The sequence below is a fragment of the Periplaneta americana genome, chromosome 11, assembly GCF_040183065.1.
Source record: "Periplaneta americana isolate PAMFEO1 chromosome 11, P.americana_PAMFEO1_priV1, whole genome shotgun sequence".
NCBI lineage: Eukaryota > Metazoa > Arthropoda > Insecta > Blattodea > Blattidae > Periplaneta > Periplaneta americana.
This window is the reverse complement of record NC_091127.1, coordinates 92741422-92763007: the sequence shown is the minus strand read 5'-3', so window position 1 is coordinate 92763007 and position 21586 is coordinate 92741422. Positions and strand designations below refer to the sequence as shown.

Genomic DNA, 21586 nt, shown 5'->3' with positions numbered 1-21586 from the left:
AGAACAATATAATAATAAATATTTTTGTTGTTTTATATTATTACGTTATAATTTTATAAATTTGATTATTTAAAATTTCTACAAACTCTCTATCACTATTACAGTTTACTGACATGTAACACACTATCGTTAGATTAATTTCGTATCCCTTCCCCAATGCCACCAAGTTGTTTTTCGACATTTTTGGTCTTTTCTCATGGCAGTGGCTTATGTGTAACACACTTCTGAGGTTGAGATGCCTAGAAAACGAGTTACATTATCCCAATGATATGATAGGACAATCACTTATTATGTGGGGCCAAAAGAGGGCTTACATCTAGACTTTAAATTCTAGGTATGGATGAACACCCTAATCCGGGACCTCATGAACTATAGCCAGAAACTCTGACCACTATACTATGAGGCTAGTCGTAAAATTAATTAGTGGCACTGCACCAGGATGTATTGTATCCATCTAACACTATTTAAAGTGTCAAATGGTGAAATTGATCTGGTATACATAGTCATTATTGATCTTAGCATACAGATACCAATTCATTTAATTTATTATTTGTATGGGTGGTTCAAACACATGAATTTTGACTTCAGACTTTAATACACTGCTTTGGTAAATGATGAGCCCATTTAAAGTTTCCGTTAACAAGTGATTTCTGCTTTTATATTGATTGAATTTACTTGTGAATATAGCCTTTTGCCATCAGTGTTAGTGTACAGCAAGCTCAGAATACCAAGAGCGAAACAAAGTTTCAGAAAACGATCGTGAATGTTGCTTCAGAATATCTCAATATTTTCTTTCCTCATTTCTTCTGCTATTGTTACTGCCAGTGGCAGTTTTCTTCACAGATATCAGATAACTCTCCACTGGGCACGTTGGAAAATTACTTAGATACGCACTTTGGGTGTGTCTTTCTGCCCCCCCCCCCCTCTCTCTCTTCCACTATCCCTCTTCATCTCTTCCTCTCTCTCCTTTTTCCTTCTTCTTCTCCCTCCTTTTTTGCTCTCTCTCTCTTTCTTTCTGTACTCAGAAAAGTTGCTTTATTTCATTTGAAATTTGTGGAGAAATTCAGAATTTTAATATAGGAAATATTTATCTAAATAGTTCTCATCTAAAACAATGTCTTGCAATTTGCTCTAGAAACATCTATGACCGATATTGAAAAGCACAAGCAAAATTTTCTCCATAACACAATTTGTTTGTTACTTATTACTTACAGTTTTTATTTAAGACCTTTGTTTTTTTATTATATTGTATGTTTTTAACCCAGTCGCTTCATTTGATGAGCTGTGGTCACACGAGAATTATCAGACCAAAATATCTTACCAAGACATTTCAATCATTGATTACATATTTTCAGCATAGCATCTCATAAATTCTGTATAAAAAATCTTGCATAGTTTTCTTTTTAATCAACTTGTTCACAGTACATTCCAAATTCATATGCAAACTGGATATTAAATTCGAGTGCAGGGAATTTAAATACTTTAAAATACGAGTCCATTGGGTTAAGAGAATGTTTTTGATAAAGTTCTAAACTGCATTAAATATAAACAAAAAGTATAGGAAATATCAAATATGTAGTCTTTAAAAACTGTTTCAGCTGGCTCGATTTAATATGGTATCGGATGATCTTCCACGTCTATTGTCAATCTCCTTTGTCAAAGCAGGGATCAGGTTAATGCAGTCACATAGCTGTGTTCTTCAGAGACCTATGTCGATGTTCCTTGGATAAATTGCCAAAAAATTTTCTGTGTCTTGGTTGATGGGTCTGGTCATTGACGAATCCATTACCAACTACTGCATTCTCTAACTAATATTTATAATATGCTGACTGGCAACATAGGAATGTTGTTGCTGTTGTTGTTTTCTAATGCCAGGCGTTTGACAGTAAAGTCATTTGACCTCTTCTCCAACTAATATTTATAATATGCCGACTGCAACATAGGAATGTTGTTGTTGTTTTCTAATGCCAGGCGTTTGACAATAAAGTCATTTGACCTCTTGCACTCCAATATTTTTCAAAGATATTATCATGACCAGCCAATGAAGCACAGATTTTGAGGTGTTCCGAATCCATTTCTTGGTTTGAGTTGCACAATGGGCAGTTAGGGGACTGATATATTCCAATTCTATGCAGGTTTTTAGCCAAACAGTCATGGCCTGTTGCCAATCTAAATGGAGCTACAGACGATTTTCGTGGTAAATCGGGAATTAACTGTGGATTTTGATGCAGAGAGTTCCATTTTTTCCCTTGGGATTGTGTTATCAAATTTTGTTTGTTGAAGTCTATGTATGTAGATTTAATAAATCTCTTCACAGAGTAATACATAGATTTAGTAACAGGTCTGTTAGTATAGTAGGATTTTTCAAAGGATCCCCAGTCGGTCTCTTTTGTTGCTAGAAGAACTTAGCCACACGGTCCACCCCGGTCATTAAGGGATGCGTGCGGAAATTTCTAGGCGCGCAGTTGTCACATTTTACATTGACTTCCCCACGTGGGTATGAAACAATCGTATATTTATTTCTATACAACAAATTGTACTTTAATTCAATCAATCACGAATTAATGAATGGTTAATTTTGAGTTACTGTGTGCATAAATCCGTTATAGAATCATTGTACAGTCAACTTCTTCAAACTAATATATTTTCATACTTAGACTATATCAATAATAATAATAATAATAATAGTAATAATAATAATAATAATAATAATAATAATAATAACACCGAAAGAATATTGTCAATTTGTGTTTCGTGTCTAAATTCGCAGCGAAATCTGAAATGTTATGTAATAAAATATGACATTTTTCTTCTCTTACCTCTATTCGTCGTCACTCTCTCCTTAATGAATCACAAATCTCTCTTGGTTACTGTCCCTGTCGTGCTTCATATAATTCCCTTCCGTTTTAATATCATGTTGAACACAGGAGGACCAATTATGAGGACCAATTGTTGCAGCTCCATCACGCAGAAGTTAACGCACTAGACTCAAGTCGCGATAATATTGTTTTCCCTAACATTAGACTTCAGTTGATACCAGATCATTTCCAAAGTTTGACCTGGTTGGTGCAGTTGGTATAGCGCTGACCTTCTATGCCCGAGGTTGCGGGTTCGATCCCGGGCTAGGTCGATGGCGTTTGTGTGCTTAAATGCGACAGGCTCATGTTAGTGGATTTACTAGCATGTAAAAGAACTCCTGCGGGATAAAATTCCAGCACACCGGCGACGCTGATATAACCTCGGCAGTTGCGAGCGTCGTTAAATAAAACATAACATTTAACATTCCCAAAGGATTTAGAACACAGTGGTACAGAGGAAATCGTAACACAACGTGTCCATATGAGGCTGCGAGCTCCTCCACTGCATGTTTCTTACTGCATGGCTGATTTGATATCCTGCAACATAACTCCCTTGATGGGTATGGGGTTGGGTAGGGTTATATTATTGTCCTAATAAAGTTAATTATGTCTTTAAAATTGCTGTTCATCTATCATTGCTATCTTGGGGTTGTAAACAACTAAGTAATTTACAATAGGCCTATACTCCACGAAATAATAATAATAATAATAATAATAATAATAATAATAATAATAATAATAAAAAATTACAGAAGACTTTCAAACAGCGAAGAAAAACACTTGTGAATTGTTTGAACATATTAAGAAAGACTGCAGTTAGTTTTAGCATTCAGGGGAGAATTGGCAACATTTATGTTTGCCTCAGAAAGCAGAAACAGAGATTACCCCATCCCCCGAGTGGGCAGAAAAGGTCTTACTTCAAAAGACAACCGCTCAGCGTGCGGTAGCCTCTGTCTTTAACTGGGGATGCATAGAGCGAGCCTACTATAGCAGTGCTGCCCTTCTTTGCTAAAGCATCTGCATTCTCGTTTCCCAGGATTCCACAATGGGATGGTATCCATTGGAATACAATTCTTTTATTGAGTGATATTAATTGAGAGAGCATTTTAGTTATTTCTGCCATTTGAGATGAAGGTGTGTGTTTAGAGACGATTGATAGAATAGCTGCTTTGGAGTCTGACAATATAACTGCATTCCTAAATTTATTTATGTGGCATAGAAGATTCCTGAGACATTCACTTATTGCAATGATTTCATCGTCAAAACTTGTTGTTCCATATCCAAGTGATCTATAAAGTGAGAAGAGACAGTACGTAACACCTGCACCGGCACCTTGTTCTCTGGAGATCAAGGATCCGTCGGTGTATAAGCCAGTTTTGTGAAGGGTACCCAATATTAATTGTCTCTAAAGACAATTGTTTCAATATTTCAATGTTTACTTCTGATTTCAGTATTTCTTCTGTTAAATTTAGATTATATTCTATATTTAATAGAGTTAAAGGGTTTGGTTTAATTTGTAAGTTTTCTTTTAAATTCGAGATATTGATTTTCTGTTTTAATTCTTGAACCATGAATATGAAACTTTTTTGAGTTTTCAATCTACAGAGAGGACTGTATGAATGCCAATTGTTTCCTGGTAATCTGATAAGTTTTTCATATTGAATCAGTGCTTTTTCTTCTTTTGTCATTTTGATACTGTTAATATTAGTGAGGAACCTCATAGAATCTATTGGAGTTGTTTTGATTCCACCAGTAATGAGTCTGAGAGCTTGGTTTTGAACATATTCTATGTCGTTTATGAAATGTGAAGTAATTAAAATTTCTCCGCAGTATGTCAGCACTGGCTGTATAAACATTTTGTATGTAGTGTTCAAACTATTTCTAGAGCATCCCCATTTCTTTCCTGCTAGTCTTTTTTTTGAAGGGAGAATCTTTTACGAGCTTTTTCAGAAATGTATTTCAAATGGTTGCTCCATGTTAACTTACTATCGAAAATAACTCCAAGATATTTGGATTCATAAGTCCTAGGAAGATGCTGGCCATTGTATTGGATATTGAATTCTCTTTCTTTTTTACCGAGTGAAAATATTTGGTAGTTACTTTTGCTTAAACTGAGTGTCATCAAATTTGATGTATTCCATTCATGTAAGTGATTTAGAGCTTTAAGAGCAGAATTTTGAATTTTGTCTCTATGTCTGTAAGATCCGGAAGTCCACAAAACTATATCATCTGCAAATAGTGCTGTTTTCATGTTTGATTCCTCTAATAGGGAGGGTAAGTCATTTATATAAATATTGAATAAAGTTGTGCTGAGGACAGAGCCCTGAGGTAGAACTCGATATGTTTGTCTGTAACTAGAAAGTGAGTTATTGAATTTAGTGGCAATGAATCTTTGACTAAGGAATTCTGATATCCATCTGAATATTGCCAAGGTATCTTCTTTCTTGTTAAAACTGTCTTTTTATTTCTTGGCCGAGGCATATGACTTGTTCATTGGTAGAGTGTAGTTGTCGAAAGCCGGCTTGTCTTGGTGATAAAAGATTTTGGGATTCTAAATACCAAGTTAATCTGTTGGAGATCATGGACTCCATGGTTTTTGCTATCATGCTTAATAGTGCTATTGGTCGATAACTATTAACATCATGAGCAGGTTTCCCTTTTTTGTGAATTGGTACAATGATTGCTTTTTTCCAAGCTGCAGGAATTGAGGTGTTCCATGATAAATTGAAAATGGATGAAAGTACAGACTTGGCTTTTTCCCCCAGATGTTTAAAAAATTCGGAATGAGTGTTGTCGGGGCAAGGAGATTTCTTGGTTTTTAAATTTTGTATAGCTAGAGTTATTTCTTTGGAAGTAAAATTTTGTTGAAATATTTCAGGTTTTGTGATATTGCTAGTAATATTGGTTTTATTATTTTTATGTAATTCTCTTTTGATAAATTTGTCAGATTTTTTGATATTGGAATGTAATCTGTGAGAGTTTGAGTAGTGTTTATTAAATGCGTTTGCTATATCTCTACTATCTGTTAGCGTTTTGTTATTATGAATAATAGGTTGGCTAGTATTTTCCTGCGTATTGGAAATATTCTTCAGAAATTTATATGTTTTAGCACTATCGGTTCTGTAATTAATATCTTCAATAAATTTATTGAAACTGTTCTTTTTTGCTGTTATGATTGCTTTTTTAAGAATGGCAGTCTTCTTCCTCCAATCTTGAGTATCTTTTGGTGTTTTGCTATGTTCTGCTTTGGTTCTTGCTTTATCTCTATCTTGTTTCAATAAATTCAGGTTTTCTGTCCAGAATGTGTATTTTTTTGGTTTGCCTCGTGGAATGTGCTTTTTTTGCAATTTTAAGAAGAGATTCACAGAAATATTTGTTCAATCTATCTGAGTTTGTATTTTCCATTAGTGGTGTGTTGAGCTTGAGGTGTTCGTCGAGTTCTGTTGTAAATAGTTTCCAATTCGCTTTCTTAAAGTTCCATGTTGTTTTGTTATTGTAGGGTTCTTTTCTTCGGTTTTGGTGAAGATGGATAGAAGCAATGATGACTCTATGGCCAGATCCAGGGTCTTCAATTATTTTTTTCTTGGTTTCGTGATGGATATCCGATGTTACTAGTGATAAGTCTGGATTTGTACCAGAACCAGAATAATGAATGAAAGTAGGGGGATCTTCTTTTCTGTAGACAAGTTCTGCGGTTGTAGTATTTAGGAGGTCCATGATCATTTTTCCAGGTTGGTTTACATGATCGTAGCCCCAAAGTTGGGAGTGGGCGTTAAAGTCACCAATTATGATAGTTTGAGGTTGTATATCAAACAAAGTTAGATCAAGGGGATTATTAGGTGGGTTATAGGCACTGTAGATTTTGAAATGTTGTTGATTTTTCCATACTTCAATTTTTATTAGTTCTAATTTGTCTTGATTATCCATTTCTTTTATGATTTGAAAATTTGTAATTAATTTCTTTGATGTACCTGCGAGAATTCCACTACTGATCTGTCTACCTTTGGGTAACAGTTTCATATTAAAACCTTTAAAATTAAAATATTTTAATTGGTCAGCATTAAGGTTTGCTTCTTGAATAAGGAAGATATCTATATTATTATCTGAGAGTATATTCGCTAGTTCAGTCTTCTTGGCTGATGTTATACCACCAGCATTCCATTGTAAGATGTTCAGTTGGTTCTGTACCATTAAAGTAGTCCCTGCCCAGAGATCCGATTGGGGGACTATTTTACCTCTGGATAATTTTACCTTAATGGTACTCATTTCATATTGGAGCAGTTAAATCGCAAGTTGTAGCTGATTTAAGTGAACACCATATTTTAACGTTTTGGTGGCTACTTCATTCACACGCAACCCCCAGAATGTCTGGAGGACCACACCTACTGTTGGTCGACGGGTCCATTGGACCTAGCTGGGAGATCTTGTTGATCACCAGCTTTCCCTCCTTAAGCCACTCGAGGACGATTTTAGTGCCATAGCAGGTCAGCACTAGGAACAGAAAAGTAGAAAGAGGAGGAAGGAAAGGGAAATGAACCCCTAGGCCTAATGCTGTCAGGATCGAAGAAAGTAAGAGTTCAGTCAGAGGACTGGATAGGAAAGGGTAAAGAGGGAATTAGGTATTGGATAGAGGAAAATTATACCAAATTCAGTCATTAACTCATCAAGCTGACCAGTGCTAGTGGATGAGTAGCCCTTCCCTTTAGTTCAGCTCGTAAAATTATGCTTACCAACAGCTGCACCACGGGAAGGTAGGGATGGGACATTGGGTATTTGTCCAGGTTGGTTCCTTAAAGCCTTCAATGGGAAGGATTAATGGCTCTCCCCCCTGTATCCGACGGATACCCTTTTGCAGCCATAGGAATGTTAATAATGCTTTCTTAAATGTAATGTCTTTTTTCCTATTATGTCTTCTTATAATTGTGATGCAGTGAATTATTGCGAATATTATATGTGTACCTAAGTTTAAGTAAATAGATCTCTGCTCTGTTGATACGATTTGTTATTTTTCAGATGTTTTATATGCAGTTGACTTTATTATGATCACTAGAATCAGTAAATTGGTTTGTTCAATTAATTGACTAAAAATAACTGTAATTGTTACATTGTAATGATTGAAATAAAATAATTAAAAATAATTATATTTGAATAAATATGTTTTAGTGACTTTGACTTCACAAGTTGATCTATAATGGTAATCTCTTTAGATATTTAAATGTTTTATGAGGAGAAATGGCATAAATGTGTCACATAATGTAATCATTTACTCAATTTCGGCAGTTTTAATTAAGATCTTTGGTCATTGCAGTTGATAATTATTTTTTATCATATGTATAATATAAAACTACGGCATCCATCCAATTATAATTTTTAATATAAAAGGGAAACCTTCTGAATCATCACCAGAACCAAAGTTATTGTCTTTATATTCTTATAATTGAGAGTATCTAAACCTTTCACTCACTTCAAAGAATAATTTTTAATAGGAATTTAACTATTATGAATTTCTTAATGACATAATTATATCTGGTCAGTTTCAATGCTTAGAGGCATCTAAAAGAATAATGTAATAAAAAGAAAGATCAATTTTAGGTGCCAGCTTACTAGTCCAGATATTTAAACATCAGAAAGTTTTTTTTTTTTGTATATTACTATGATGTACCGAAGTACATATGACATTTCCGTGCAGATATTCTGTATCATCATTTGATGAAAGATGAGTGGAACAGAGAAAAATTCCCTCCGGCATCGGGATTTGAATCGGGTTTTCAGCTCTACGTGCTGATGCTCTATCCACTAAATCACACCGGATTCCCATCCTGATGCTGGATCGAATCCTCTCAGTTTGTTCCGCCTCTTGGGTTCCCTCTAATGGCCTACCCTCATGCACTGTGTCATAGATGTATGATAGTGGGACCATTCCACACACATGTGCAGAGGTGCACTCGTTATGCCAGAGAGAATTTTTCTCCGTTCCACTCATCTTTCATCATATGATGACGCAGAATATCTCCACTGAAATATCATATGTACTTCGGTACATCATAGTAATATATGATATGTGTATAATCACTTAGTGATTTAAGATGGCCCTTATTCCGTCGGATCCTGGCCACTTAGTCACTCATAACGAGTGCACCTCTGCACATGTGTGTGGATATGGTCCCACTATCATACATCTATGATGCAGTGCATGAAGGTAGGCCACTAGAGGGAACCCAAGAGGTGGAACTTAAACTAAGAGGATTCGATCCGGCATTGGGATGGGAATCCGGTGTGGCTTAGCGAATAGAGCATCTCCACGTAGAGCTGAAAACCCGGGTTCAAATCCCGGTGCCAGAGAGAATTTTTCTCCGTTCCACTCATCTTTCATCATATGATGACGCAGAATATCTGCACAGAAATATCTTATGTACTTCGGTACATCATAGTAATATATATGCGTATAATCACTTAGTGATTTAAGATGGTGCTTATTCCGTCGGATCCCGGCCACTTAGTCACACATAACAAGTGCACCTCTGCACATGTGTGTGGACATGGTTCTCACTATCATACATCTATGACACACTGCATGAGGGTAGGCCACTAAAGAGAAGCCAAGAGGTGGAACTTAAACTGAGAGAATTTGATCCGACATCGGGATGGGAATCTGGTGTGGCTTAGTGGATAGAACTCATCTTTCGTCTTTTTTTGTGTTTTCTGATGTGTATTACATACATGCGTATACAAAAGTGTAACGTGCATGTGGTGCACGCACACACACACACACACACCAATCATTTGCTCTGTTCTTGCCAGAATTCTTAAGTTGTACACATTGTCCTCAGCCTGGTTTTCAAGTAGCCACAGTTATGCATGCATCCATACATACATACATATATATGTATACAGACAGGGACATGCATACATACACACAAAAAGTTAAATAGTCCTATACCTTTAACACTGTAAGAGTATAGGAATTAACTTCTTGGATTAGAATCTTTGTTTTCCTATATTAATCTAAGATTTTGTACTTTCAGTATTTTAAACGAGATGCAGACGAACTTGAGTCCTGGATTTATGAGAAACTTCAGGCAGCTTCTGATGAAAGCTACAAAGATCCCACAAATTTGCAAGTAAGGGATATAATTTTATTTACATCTTCAAGTCTGTTCATAATTTGGAAGACAGATTAATTCTTCAGTATTACTTTTCAGACGAAGTAAAGTTCTGATTTGTCATAATTTTAAGGTATATTGTTGTTACATTATAATTTGTTGATAATCTAAGATGAGATCCATTAAATCTGTCGATTACTGGCATGAAAAGAAAAATAATGAGACACTCTTATACATTTCATAACATATTTAGTATGTTGAATGAATTATCAGGAGTATTACTATAAAATTCCCCTTTGTCTCGTATCTCTCTGCAGGCTAAAATTCAAAAACATCAGGCATTTGAAGCTGAAGTTGCTGCTCACAGCAATGCGATAGTGGTTTTGGACAATACTGGAATGGAAATGATTAATCAGTGTCACTTTGCTTCTGATACTATTCGCAGGAGATTGGGTAAGTTATACAGAAGTTAATAGAGATAGAAAATATAGTAAAAACTTTATTTAGGCAGGGAGTCTGAAGAAAAAAACGCATAACTGAAATGACATTTAATAATGTCTGAAATAGAATATTTAAATCATGTATTATTAGAGGATGCAAATGATGCACTGGAAAGACAGAATAGCAACTGAAGGAAAGCTGCAATGTCATTGAATGTGTCTGCTGTGCACAAGCAGTCATGGACATGATGCTTAGTGCATGTGTGGAAATACAGGTGACACACAAGAAATGACACATTTACTTGGTGTTTCAGCAATTCATTTTCAAGAAATAAGTATAGTAACTTAATATCATTACTGATTGACGTAAGTAACCCAAACACTTTTTCGAAAACGAACATATATTTATTGCTGTTGCCTAATAAGGCTTGTTATAGTAAACAAGTTCATAGTTCCTCTTTATATACAGTGAGACCTCTAAGACACATAATAATTACATATTAAACAGGACCGCGTATTAGTAGGAGTGACTTATTTTTGGATTCTATTTTAATGTAAAGAGATAATATGGGATAAACATTTATCTAAACAATGTGAACATAAAATGCATTATATTACTGCTGCACTCTGCTCTAAAAACGTCTATGACTGATATCGGAAAGGACGAGCAAGATTTTCTACTTAATACATTTTGTATGTTACTCATAACTTACTGTTTTTATTCCAGATCTTTGTTTGTGTAAACATTGTATGTATTAAGAGAATGGCCATTGATTAGTTAGAAATAAAAAAAAAAAAAAACATTTTTGCAGGTTAAGAGTTATGTTAACTTTACGTAATAAAACAAGGAAATCAAATTGCATAAAATTATGACAATCCCAACGTTGTAACATGGATCACAGGTCTGGACTATGAAGAAATTTTATATATATAAAAAATACAATCTTCTGAAATGAATAAGAGCAGCGTGGGACTACAGATTGTTAGACAGAAAGGAAATATAGACCTAAGAAAAGCAGTAACCGAACTAAGCAAAAAATCGAGCAGTATGATATTTGATATTTATTGTCAGTCAACTTTACAATTTTTGTCATGGTGGATGTTCACTTTTCTGCTTTTCGGTCCACCATCACATTAACATTTTTTCACTCTTTTCACATCAGTTCATTGTTTATCATTTCTGCTCTAGTTCATTTCCTCTTCTTCAATTTTATTTAATTGTCTTATCATTTGTTTCACACTCCACTGTCTTATATTTATAAATTTATTTTCTGAATATTATTTCCTCATTTATTCCTATTACACTGTTCTGCTGTTTGCTATTCCTGCTATTCATTCCTTCCTAATCCATCTTCTTCTGTCCCATACCTATACTTTCCCTCATTTCTCGACCTTTTTATCAGTTATTATAAATTATATTCTTTTCTGTAATTATTCGAATTATTTTTACTATCACCTCTCAAATCTACTTCCATTCGTTTATTTTTTTCCAAGCTATTATGGTGAAGTGGAAGAGAAGGCCTTATGGCCTTAACTTCACCTTAATAAATAATTCTAGTTCCTCTAATTATTTGCATACATTTTTTCTTTCTCTATTTACCATTACTTATTATTTCTAAGCTATTCTCTCCTATAATTATTAGCGTACATTTTCCTTTTCTCCATTTCCACCACTTCCTAATTCACTCTCTTACCACGAGGCGTGTTCTTAAAGTAGGTTCCGTTTTCAATTATAGCCGTTGCATTGCTGCAATCGTTATTTTGCGCATGCGTGTTTTCTTCTTCAGTCCTCAGGCAAGTTGTGCATGCAGTTTCAGAGCTTCAGTCCGTGTGTGTGGTTAGTTGTGATCAGTTGAAATCTTTAAAGTGATCGAGCACCCCACCGACTGTGAGATGCGATCTGTTATCCATTTCTTGAATGCGAGGAACATCAAACCAGCTGATGTTCATCGTCAACTTTGTGAGGTGTATGGTGATGATGCCATTAGTGATGGAATGGTCAGGAGATGGGTTAGGAAGATCAATGAGGGCTGCGTCTCTGTGCATGACGAGCAGTGTACCGGTCGGCCATCTTTGATCAATGACGATTTGGTGCGTGCTGTCGATGAAAAAATTCATAAGGACAGGAGGTTCACAATTTCTTCGCTTTCCTTGAATTTTCCACAAATGGCACGGAGTGTTCTCTACAAAAATTGTGACAGATCGATTACGATATCGAAAATTGTGCTCATGATGGGTACCCAAGATGCTCACCGAGGAACACAAAGCCAAACAAGCTTCCAGTGCATTGAGCTTTCTCACACATTACAGTGAGCAAGGCGGTGAGTTTCTTGATCATATCGTGACAGGTGACGAGACTTGGGTGTCTCACATGACACCTGAATCGAAGCAGCAGCCCATGGAATTGAGGCACACTGCATCGCCAAGGAAAAAGAAATTCAGACAAACCATGTCAACACGCAAGATCATGTGCACTGTTTTTTGGGACAGAAAAGGAGTCCTACTCATTGAATTCTTGCCTCGGGGTGAAACCATTAATAGAGAAACCTATTGTCAGACCTTGAAGCTCCATTGCGCAATTCAGAACAAGAGACGTGAGATGCTGACCGACGGAGTTGTGTTACTTCATGACAACACTCAGCCACACACAGCTCGTGACACCCAAAATCTCATCTCGAAATTTGGCTGGGAACAAATTGACCATCCCCCCCTACAGCCCGATTTGGCTCTCTTCCTGCACCTCAAGAAGTTCCTCGGTGGTCAACGTTTTGATGGCGACAATGAAGTGAAAACAGCAGTGCAGGAGTGGTTCGCATCGCAGGCAGGCAGGCAAATTCTACAATGAGGGGATAGAAAGAATTGTGCCACGACTCGATAAATGCCTCAATAATGGTGGAGATCATGTTGAGAAGTAATTGAAGTGTGGACAATACAGTGCAACAAAAATGGTTTGTAAATATCTTCCCGTTTACTTACTACACCCTTTTGGAACTTACTTTAAGAACATGCCTTATATGTATACCTGTGTGTGTGTGCGCGCGTGCGTGCGTGCACGCGCATTTTCTAAACATTCCTAAGCTTATAATTCCCATGTTGCTACTCCCAACTCTTTAACATTGCTTCCCATTTATTATCCAATTCATATTACTTCCACTATAATTCTTGCAATTTTCTTCTTAAGTTTACTTGTTTATGATACTATCCTACTTACACATTCTTGGTTAATTTTGCCTCTGTCTCCTTTGTGTTCATTTTTTCCTCCCCACTTCACTTTCCTTATTCTCACTTGATTCCCCATATGTCATTACCACACTTAGTAAATAATCTGTTTTCAAACTCGCTAACCTTCACTGTAAATAAATTATATTTATTCACATCTTGCCCTATTCCCTCACTTATCAACCCCTCCCTTTTATTTTCTACATTTTCTCTATCACATTTATCCAAATACTTTTTTTATCCCTGTATCACCTATGTCCTTCATATTTGTAGTATTTTTCTTCCTGTATGTTGCACTCATTGCATTTCTCACGTAGCTATTAAGATTTTCTCCTTTCTTTTGTTCATTGTCTTCTTTCTGCGTCCTTGACTTGCCTTCTAGACTTTCGAACTCAACATTTGTGCTTTGATATCTTCTTCCTGGTTCTGATACCAACCTCTGCTTTGTATCATTTCCTGTCCACAACCATCATTGCCATTCTTTTATTACCCTTGTCCTTGCATGCTGTCTACTTTCTGCTGTCACTTGCATATCGTCGATTTACAAGCAAATCACGTTAAATCAAAAATCAAGTAGTATGCCTATGCACAGACAAGGTAAGTTTTGTAAAATAATTTGATTAATGATAATGGTTGTTATTGCTATACTATTCATTAAAATACATGAAATTGTGAATATTGTTTTTTATGGTAATAATTTTTTCTATTTGAAATTGTTTTGTAAATAGTTTTACCATTGTTTATTCTTTCGTTTGTATCAGTCCTTAAGTTTAGTTAATACAAATAAACGTACAGTATCTTTGGAAAAAGGGCATATAGATCGTGCCTACTATTGTGACAAAATATCAGTAGGTTTACAAATGGGTCATTCCATTGTAACAAACGTTACATTCTTACATGGATTTGAACATTTGACATTTTTCTGCAGTCAACTGTAGACAAGAGCAAAGCTTTGGAACATACCTTGTAATAGAGGATAGTGTGAAGATTATATAGTACCAAAAATATAATATTGTGATGGTGCATGTTCTTGGGTTTACAATTTGAAAAAATGTAACAAACATTACATCAAAGGACATGGATTCTCAAGTTGTGAAAGACTGTTGTGATTCTCTGTTCTTACAATATTTTATGTCAGATAAAAAAAATACAGCTTGAATCTAGGAAGATTACATAATTAAATGACATAAACGTTTTTAATTCTACAGATGTATGTTACTTGAAAATAATTAAAAACTTAGAGTAACAAACGTTACAACAGTGTAACAAACGTTACAGAGTCAGAATTGAACAGTTTGGAAAGAACATCCTAGTGATAATTTAAAAAAAAAGGTAATTTTTGAGAGTACAATAAGATTTTTACTCAACTAGCATAGTAAAATTTGTGTTGAAAATAAATTTTCCCCTAACTTCCTTAGGTTTAGGCAATGTGCTTAAAACTAGGTCTGGGGATATTTCATCTATATCGCCATTTGTTGGGTACACAAAGTAAGTGTTCTTTCCTTGTCTTCTTCTCATGAATTGTACACTACACATATTACTCACATAATTGAGAAGGATTATATATCCAACATAATATTGTCCAGTTTGTGGGTAATGAACCAATACGTAATCACCAACTGATAGTTCTGAAAATTTTGAATTCATGACATGATCAATGGAATGAGTAGATTTTGTAGGACTGCTTGTTTCTTCCTGCGTTTCTTTTATTTTATGTTTCTTAAATGGTTCAACATCTCCAGTATTTGAGAAGAGCCCAACTGTGTTTGGTGCAGCAATTTTCACACATCGGGCTTGTTGGATTCCTACGACTGGAAATGCACTTTTACATTCTTCTACATATTTTGCAGCAATTGAGTCAATTTTACCAGCAGGGACATAAAAACAATGTATGTTGTAAATGTTAGATTTTGTGATGTCATAAAATTGCTCGCATTTTGCACGGTAGCATTTCCTTGTAAAACTCGCTTCCATACACTGCGTTTAAGGGTAGTTCCAACACCATCGTGTGGGCCCTTACCATGGTAAGACTTGTTATAGTTCCACTGAACATTACATCCTAGAATTTTGGATAATGTGCACAAGTATGATATTGCCTTTTGGTTTTTAAAATGTTGTGCAGCACCATCAGTCCACAGATAAACTGAAGTTATAGGAGACTGCTTTCATGTAGACAGGTAGTTTAGTAGGATTTCATTGAAAGCAGCAACTTCAGCAGTGCCATGACTCTGTGTATCACTAATGACTGCTAAACATATTGTTGTGACATCATCAGTAGAAGATTTTCGAAAATAGCAAACTGCAGTATAGATTGTCGTTGATGTTTCAGCTGATGTGTGTGTCCAGTGTGCTGCCATAACTTCATTCTGAAAATTTGCTACATAGTTCTCAGCAAAATCTGTTAGGAGAATCAGTTGTCCTGGTTGTAGTGATGATTTTTGATTCTGCTGTTCCTTTCATTGTCTTCTTTTATTGTATATACGATTGGATAGTTGCATTAGCTGATTCTTGAAATAAGTGAAGAATTCATTTATAGACATATCTTTTTGAACCAGATGTCCACCTTCCCATTGCTTGGTGTGAACCTCATCACAGTCATCATCAATTTTTGTAATCAGCGTGGATTCAATATCTCCACATTCTTGGCAACTTCTTTTCATACAGTTCTTATTTTCAGTTTGACAAACTGTTTCTTTCAGAAGCTCCTGGATGGTTTTTGGTTTTTCACTTGTTTTCCAGGGCGCTGCTGAAATCATTAACTGCATATTTTCACAGTAAGGGCAGCAGCACATTATCTGATCCTTATCAGAGACCAACCTGACATGTTTCGGTCGCATTTCACAAAATTTTTATAGATCAATCTTTACATTTGGATTCTGCTCTTGAAAAAGTGTGTATACTTAACGCAAATGATATACAAGCAGCCTTTTTTGCATATATTCTTTCTTTCCATCCTCACGTATTATAATAAAATCTTTTTTTCCAGGGAGTTGGCGGGAAACATCGTCACATTCATAAAAATCCTTCACCATTTGCATAGTATCTGCAGTAATAGGCAATGTAGAAGATGTGGAATGTTTTGCTGGCTGTACTAATAGATTAAATGATTCGGCAAGCTTTCTTACTATGTCTGTTTGTTTTCGAGGGCTCCTTGGAAGGTTCCTTTGTGCTCTTTTTATAGCCTTTCCAAAAAGAATTTGCACTCTTATAAGGAGGACTTCCTGAAGAACCGTCCTTCAAAATACATGAGCTTAAAAAAAACTCTTGCTTTTTGTCTTCTACGATATTCTTGTACTCGCTTCCTAGTGGCTTCTCTTTCTGCAGATTTTTCAGATTTTGATTTTGACTTTTTCCTAAGTTTCCTCATAATATTACGACACTTTTCTAGTCTCTCTTGAGTTTTTTCTGTGTCCATTCTAGCTCTGTACTCACGCATTCTCTCAGCAGCAGATTTTGGAGCTTTTTTCATACTGAAATGCATATATGGCCCATCAAACATGAAAACGTACTAAAACACGTCTCATTTTAAATATAGGCCTACCAAACATAGGCCATTAATCAATAATTTCATGTATTACATCTGATTATCTTATTATTTTTTGTGTAACAAACGTTACCACATTATTATGTAACGTTTGTTACTATTTAATGTAACGTTTGTTACACAGAATTTATATAAAATTATTATTTTAAAAATCAGAACGTCTACTATTTATGTAGCTTACATGAGGAAGTAAGATAATACAAAGTTTCATTTTAAAATAAAAAACAGTTTTCTAATTATGAAATAAAATTAATATTTTTGTAACAAACGTTACATAACCTAGTATTTCTTTTAACAGTGGATAACTACTTTAATATATTATATTTCCACTCATTGTTACTACATACAGGCACTGAAACAATTACTTTCAAAGGTAATATAGCACTAACTTAATGGAGTTTAATATTCTGATAGCTATGTCCTAAAATCAAATGACTTAATCTTACCAGAATCCCTCTGTTGTAGCCATGTCGACTTTGCTTGTTGGGAACAAACAAATTATGGCGCCAAAATTAAAATTATACCATGCTGTATAAAGTCAATGAATTGGAGAACTTTTTAATGCAAAAGAACAGTTTCTTCGATTAAATATAAAATTTTGTCTTTATGTCCCTCATCTCGTGGAATGACCCAAATGTAATATATACATATTAGCATATTGACAAACGATGAATTTATAAAATATAAGGAACTGAATGAAAATTGTGTTTGAAAGGTGTACTGCCAACACAACACCTTTGCAGGTCATTATCTTAAAATGCACTTAATGGGTATGTGCCATTCTTCCGAAACCAGCCTCAATTCATTTAGAATGTACAAATGGCCTTTCATATCTCCTGGGCTTTAAAATACAATTGTTTAAGTATAAAAAAGGAATGAGTGAAAAATGTATATCTGAAATAAATTAATGTGGAAAGTATAGGAATTTTGTTGGAATTTCAAATAAGGAAGGTGGGAGGGAAGAGAATAAATGTGAAACATGTGGTAAGTGCGAACTGTATGAAATAAGTTTTACATTATATGACAAACTACAGGTAACGTGTTTAAAGTAATGTGAATTTGTTTTTATCATAATGTAAATTTGAATTGGGGGAAGCCATTCAAGTTTCCAGACTTCATAGCACTTTGGCATCCCTTTGCAGTACCGAAAATAAGCTATCCCTGGATGTAAGCTGCACCATAATATTCGTGGGGGGGGGGGGGGGAGAAAAAAATGTTTATGCGCAAATATAAGCCACACCCGAATTAAGGGAAGAAACATTTATTTTCTTGTACTTGCATGTAAACATTTTTCCTAACATACGGTACAGAATACCAGCAACTAACATATTACCATTATGGTCTTATTCACTGTCATCACTGTCAGTATTCACTTAATCACTCTCATGGTTTTCTTCAGTTGGATTATTTCTCGTGAGATAGGCATCCCATCTTTCCTCTTATCTTGCACGTAGAAAAGAACCCAAACTTCAAGTTCCCTATATTTGCCACAGTTTTGGCCCCTGAACGATTTTCTCGTTGAAACTGCTTTTTTCCCCATTTTCTTCTGAAGCTACCCAACGTCGCACATTAGATTCATCCAATCCATACTTTCTTCCGGCTTCTCTGTTGCTTGTGGTTTTGGCACAACCCACAACTGCAAATTTGAAGCTTGCATTGTAAACTATACCAAATTCTTTGGCTTGATGGTGCTTTTCGCTCAAAATGATCATTCATATTGGTATGAAACAGGCTTTCTTACCAGTATCCAACTTCTTACTGAAACTGAGCTGAAATATACATGCTTACGAAACAATAATTAAACACAATTTTAACTTCAGGTAAAAGTTAGCAATGTTGCGTCATGAAATGCTGTCAGTTTTGCTTATAGACGCTAGCTGTATTGTTGCAAATGAGCATACCATATTTTTTTCAACAGCACATAGTATGTAAAAGCGTAAGTAGCGAATATAAATCGCACTTTGATTTTTTTGCAGGTAAAAATTGTATAAAAAGTGCGGCCTATATTTGGGTCAATATGATATTTCTTGAATTTCAATTCCACTTCACCAATTACTTCGGGGAAAAGAGATTAAATTGTTACCTAAATCTAGAAGATTCTCAGTTAAAAATATAGAATGTAGGGTATGAAAGGGGAAACAAATCATATAAAACATACCACTGTCATTTATTTTCGTCTGTTGGATAATAGTTATTGATGCAAAAAATTACTTTCATAGACGAACTTCATCGTCTGTGGGAGTTGCTTCTGTCCAAGTTGGCAGAGAAGGGAATGAAACTGCAGCAAGCATTGGTGTTGGTTCAGTTTTTACGCCAGTGTGATGAAGTTATGTTCTGGATAAATGATAAGGAAACATTCGTCACCACTGATGAATTTGGACATGATTTGGAACATGTAGAGGTGCTTCAACGCAAATTTGACGAATTTCAGAAGGATATGGTGTCACAAGAATATCGGGTGACTGAAGTGAATGAACTGGCTGATAAACTTGTAGTAGAAGGCCATCCAGAGCGTGACACTATTTTGCGCCGTAAAGAGGTAAGCAGAAATTATATAGAATTTAATGTGGAAGATAGCATGTGTCTGAGAAAATTCAATACTTTTGAAATTGTCTATTTTGTACATTGGTGGAAGTATTTAACAGATAATCACCTTTGCTATTGGAATGTTTTTATTCATACTAAATCTCTAGTTTTGGCTGTATTTATTGAAATATTTTTTTTTTGAGAACTTTTCATAAATGTAAGTGAAACTTCCTTTCAGTACTGTAACACTATACTATAGGTATTCATACAGTGAGAAAATTGTGTGTTACTAGGGCTTTGACAACATGTTAGTTATAACTATAACTACATGCTCACCATATCTATTAACTTGAAAAAATAAATACATCACAAAATAATATGTAATATTAAATAAAAAGATGCAGATTATTGTCTGACATCTTAAATTAAAATAAATTAAACAAAGAAATAAAATGGACAGCACACCATTTTACTTGTGAACTGACACTAATTTAAAATGCCACTTAACCTGTAATTAAATGTACTGCAGGCCCTATTATTACAGGATAATGACTCCAGAATTATTCATTGGAATGTTAATATCACTGATTTTGTTAAGAATAAAAAATTATATATCAATAGAATAAAAATATCATTATTATACCATTAATTGAATTCAACAATTGCCAACAAAAAATAGTTAAATACTTATATGTACTATTATTTACTTAGTTTAAATTTTATCTCCCCACACCTGTACCTGATTTAATATCTATACCGGTATCATTGTTGAGGGATAGACAACATTTTTAAGACCTTGATCATATGTCTTTTTTTTTTCTTATTTTCTAGTTATGGCAGTTGTACTTTTTTTTTTTTTTCTACATTTGTTTTACTTGCAATTATTATCCATTAAAAAAATGAAAACATTTTGGGTTATTTATTCAGTGATTAAAACTTTCTCCTTGAAATTGTGAGGAAAGTGAGATATGCAAGTTATAGAGATTGTTTTATTTAATTTTATGATGATAATGATTCACTCAGTATTTAGTACTTTCGCATGCTCTGACTCTGAAGACATAGAAACACTAGTTTTCTGCAATAATCTGTATTTTTCTAACTTGAATCTAAGCTGCAGCTAGTTATTTTTCCCTCCCAGCTGAATTTGACATCCGCTAGTTTGTATTGCACAATCAGTTCCAGCCTGTTCCACACACTTTCTGTTATGTTTAAATCCAAATATCTTATAGACTAATGCAGTTGGAACACTGACTGTTGCATGAAGCATTCATTATATTGCTAGTACCATCAAATCTTTTAATGTCCCAGCAGCTTCTTCTCTGTTGGCAGCATGTAGTGCTCCTTGAATCTATTTCATATTGCCACCAACGGTGCAAAAATCTCCAGTCTCTCTAAGTCAGGCAACCCCATGCCATGATTGATCCACCTTCCTTTTGAACACTGCAAGCCAGGCTTTCAGGTTTGTATTTTTCCCCTTTCCAGTAATAATGTATCCTTTAGGGCCAATTTGAGAAGTTCTGAAGTAACGCTGCTCCATTTCTCTTTGGTCTAAGATAATTTTTCTTTGCACCGGTGATATCTGGTATATGTATTGGCTAGTGGAAGAAGAGATTCCCTTGGTACTGTCTTGGACTTCTAAACTCCCTCTCCAGAAGGCAGTGATTCACACTGTGTTTGGATACTTCACTTATATCTAGCACTGATTTTTGAATCTCAAGTACTGTATTTTCTAACTGACCAAACTCTCTACTGGGGAACCAACACCTGACTTAAGGAAGGAAATCCTAGCTCTAGAAAGAAGAACCTTAAGGTCGACAGACGTCTGACTAGACACTGCAATCTGATTAAGCAACTACATAGTCCTATATTGTGCCTCATAGAGGACCCAACTTGTAG

The 21586-nt window shown here is 35.1% G+C and overlaps 1 protein-coding gene across 7 annotated transcripts in view; it reads left to right on the top strand.

Annotated features, from left to right (window-relative positions):
* The window catches only part of alpha-Spec (alpha spectrin), a 333133-nt gene that overhangs the window by 58588 nt on the left and 252959 nt on the right, over positions 1-21586 (top strand). For all 7 annotated transcript variants that reach the window (XM_069839770.1, XM_069839771.1, XM_069839768.1 and 4 more), the window contains exons 3-5: positions 9884-9979; positions 10279-10414; positions 19384-19703. In XM_069839770.1, coding sequence (XP_069695871.1) covers positions 9884-9979; positions 10279-10414; positions 19384-19703 — 552 coding nt within the window. The remainder of the gene's footprint in view (positions 1-9883; positions 9980-10278; positions 10415-19383; positions 19704-21586) is intronic.